The following is a 3,764-nucleotide window of genomic DNA, read 5'->3' as shown; positions in this document are numbered from 1 at the left end:
TGTTTAATATTTGAACATCTTTAAAAAGCAAAGAACATGCGATTTATGAAATTTAGAGGTATTTTCTGTAGCTGTTAGGAGATGTTTTGTGTCAGCGACACAAAATATCTATACAGAATTTAACAGAATCTTGCACTGTGACAGGAAAGTGCCGAGGCGAGTCCTACCAGTGCCCGAGAGACGTGGCTTACCTTGGCCTCTACACCAAGACCTGCGGAGAAGACTGCAAGAAGCCCGGGTCAACGGTAGAGGTCTCAGCTCTCCGGAAGTACAAGGGCCAAGTCTCCAGTGCCGTTGCCAAAGTCCTGCGGGAGCTGCGTCTCGTCGTTTAAGTTGCACACTTATTGTGCAGATATGAAGAATTTGAGAGAATATATATGTGTGTACGCGCGCGTGTATGTGTGTGTGTTCTATACACTCCCACTCCCACTCCCATTCCCTCTTTTATAATTATGAAGGAGTGCCGAACAGGTGTGCTGTGCCATGACACAAAAAAGAAACGAACTAATCAGGTATTTTCGATTTACAACCGAAGAACAGATTACATAGATTCAGCTGTACGATGTATAGAATATGTGTATGTAAATATATATATATATATATATATATATATATATATATATATATATATATGTGTGTGTGTATGTCTATATATATAAATTACTAGAAATAAAATAGAATATATACAAAATATATAAGACATAATTTAAAACAGATATACAGATATACAGAGAGAGAGAGAGTCGTTCACTCAAAGTAGGGGGCGCGCGCGGCGCATAGGTGAGGAATTTCGCTGACACGTGTGCTAGGATTCCGCTCGTTAAATCCCGTTTTCTTTTCCCCAAAAACAATCATACGATTTTTCGAGTTATAATCTGATGTATATTTGAAATGTTCTACTTAACTTTTATAAAGCATTTTTTTTTTTCTCTTTAATAAAATACAATTTCACCATCATTTATTGTAATGGAAAAGGGCCGCCATTTTTTTCCTTACTGATTCCCCAACTGAATGGTAATAAAATACACCATTTATTGTAAGGGAAGGCTACTGGGGTGAATTGTAATATATCTGACTTCGCAACGCTACGAAGCGCACAAAGATTTTTCTCTTTAACCATATACAATTTCACCATCATTTATTGTAATCGGAATAGGCCGCCATTTTTTTCCCTTACTGATTCCCCAACTGAATGTTAAAGTATTTATCATGATCAGTTTCAAATGCTTCTTTCATACTATTTTCTGATTAAATAAGACTTACCAAAATTTAAGTTTGATAAGCGGTCCTATCGTCTGTAAAATCATTGTCATTTCAATTTTACATGCAAAACATCAAGCTATAATGAGTTTGTAATGTTCAAACTACACAAGGAAAACAAATAATCAATGACTGCAGAACGACACATTACTAATAGCGTTGTATATTCGTCTGGTATCCCTTTATTTACTACATATCTAATCCATGGTTAATGAAAAAGCTTGTTGACTAAAATTGATATTAGTGAATGATTAGTTTTAATGACTAGGAAGGAATTGAGGAATAGAAAAATACATATACTGTCTTGCAGTCAGGAAGGGATTAATAACATGTATTTCCTTATCAGAGCTCGTGATATTAGTAAAATAATAAATGTCGTGTATTATATTCCGTCATTTTTATTTCCCTCAAACTTACAATGCACTGCGTTGCATGACCGGTTATACAGCATGTACAGATCTATGCACAGAAACAAAACGCGAATATTACAGCTTTCCCTCCACAGAAACACACTGCAGACATCGGCATTCCCCGCCCGGCCACAAATGGTACGTATGCACAGGGCATTATTTCTTCCTCAAATTTGACTCCCGTAGCCTTTTCATCTCATCGATGCCACAAATAGTGGATTGTTTTGTAAAGGGTGAACTCCAATAGCCTTTGACCATACACGGACTGAACTACAAGGCGGCAGTCGGGCACCTCTATCGTATCTACGTTAGACTCACCCAATTCAAATCCGTGCGTGAGTACGTGTGTGTGTGGGTGGGTGTAGGTGTGCATTCATACACACACACACATCGTGTGCGCACATGAGTACACACACGGATTTATTCATATATATATATATACATATATCTATACACATACTTATATATACACACATATATATATATATATATGTATGTATATAGACATAAACATATATATGTATATAAATACATATATGCACAAACAGATATATATATATATATATATATATATATGTATGTACACACAGTAGTAGAATATGGATGGACGGAACTACTCACCTCACGTACGTATATGAGTGTGAAAGTAGGTTAATGACCACCGGAGGTCAATGACGTAACCAATGACCAAGACGTAATCAATAACCGGAATCATTAACCTTAGTTAATGATAGCTAACATGCACACCTTACGGTCGTACATGGCGCATCATAACAGAAAGTAGGCGTAATTGAATTGATTATCATAATCAATAATCGGAACTGGAAATCATTAAGTAATGGTATGTTACAGAAGAGCCCCTCCAATGTAGGCGACTGGACAGAACGCGACACCCCACGTACGTACATGAGTGTGAAAGGAGGTTTACTCACACACACACACACACACCTGGAGGGCGCCGCTCCCACCCCTCACCTTCTCTCTAAAACAATGTCAGGTGTCACAGATGACCCCCCGCCCCCCCTCCTACCCCACCCCCATCAGCACCCCCTTTCCCATCCCTCCCTCCCCGCACCGCAATATTCATCATGTTTAAACTTGTAACTGGACCGATAATTGACCCTGTTACAGACAAGTGATCACCCCTCCCAATGAATAAGACTATCATAATCCAACCCGATGACAGGTGCTACAGATGTCCCACCTCCATCAGCCCCCCCCACCCCCCCCACCCCTCGCATCACGATATTCATCATGTTTGAACTTGTAACTGAATCGATAATTGACCCTGTTACAGGCGAGTGATCACCCCTCCTAATTCATCATAATCCATAAATGTCCCTCTAATGATGCCTCCTCTCCTCTCCAAAGCAATAATAAGAATAAGAATAAGAGGACGAAGAAGCACATAAACATGCATCCAGGGAACCCCTCGTTCCCTTCCTACTGCCCGGACCCACATTCCCAGACACAGCGTGCCCACCCACGAGCCACTGAAAGTGGGTAAACTAGATATTCTCAGCTGCTCTCCGGATGCGATACGGGTCAAGGATATTGATCTAAAAAGAATGTCTTGACACGTCGTTTACCCTAAATCGCTAAAGCATCCCAATATTAGGAATTCATTGCAGTCAAAAGGATTATAAAATTCGTTGCTGTACTCAATATGTCTTTATTAATGTCTTCAAATATACCTTTAGTACAAACAAACACAAATCATATCGCCCGAGTTCCATATAACGGCGATGATAACACAACCATCTCTTCTTGCTCAGAGGTAATGACGGTGGCGGTTCAGTCTCGTCTTTAACCTTTACTAAGATTGATAATGTTCGCATTAGGTAAATATAAGACAAAAATATATGCATCTGCCATTTCTCACCTCATATGCATGTGTAAAAAAAAAATGTTTACAAATACATAATATAACAAAGGTGCAGCCCTAATAAGAATAACTCAACAGAAATATCTTAACTTCCCGGGACGATTGACAAGCTTGCGACCTCCTCTCATATTTTAACATGTTATACTAGTCGTTCTTACATGCCAAAGAGATCTTCATAATAAAAATACAATTCAGTGAAAAGCATCATG

General features: G+C 38.9%; 1 protein-coding gene across 1 annotated transcript in view; it reads left to right on the top strand.

The window, feature by feature from the left end:
• Window positions 1-491, top strand: part of LOC125047736 — a 7,147-nt gene extending 6,656 nt beyond the window's left edge. Inside the window, exon 8 of the mRNA XM_047646143.1 lies at window positions 145-491. Coding sequence (XP_047502099.1) covers window positions 145-332 — 188 coding nt within the window. The 3' untranslated portion in view covers window positions 333-491. The remainder of the gene's footprint in view (window positions 1-144) is intronic.
• The last annotated feature ends 3,273 nt before the right edge of the window (window positions 492-3,764 follow it).

Source organism: Penaeus chinensis, chromosome 41 (assembly GCF_019202785.1).
Source record: "Penaeus chinensis breed Huanghai No. 1 chromosome 41, ASM1920278v2, whole genome shotgun sequence".
Classification (NCBI taxonomy): Eukaryota; Metazoa; Arthropoda; class Malacostraca; order Decapoda; family Penaeidae; genus Penaeus; species Penaeus chinensis.
The sequence above is the reverse complement of the archived record's forward strand: the minus strand, read 5'-3'. Positions and strand labels throughout refer to the sequence as shown.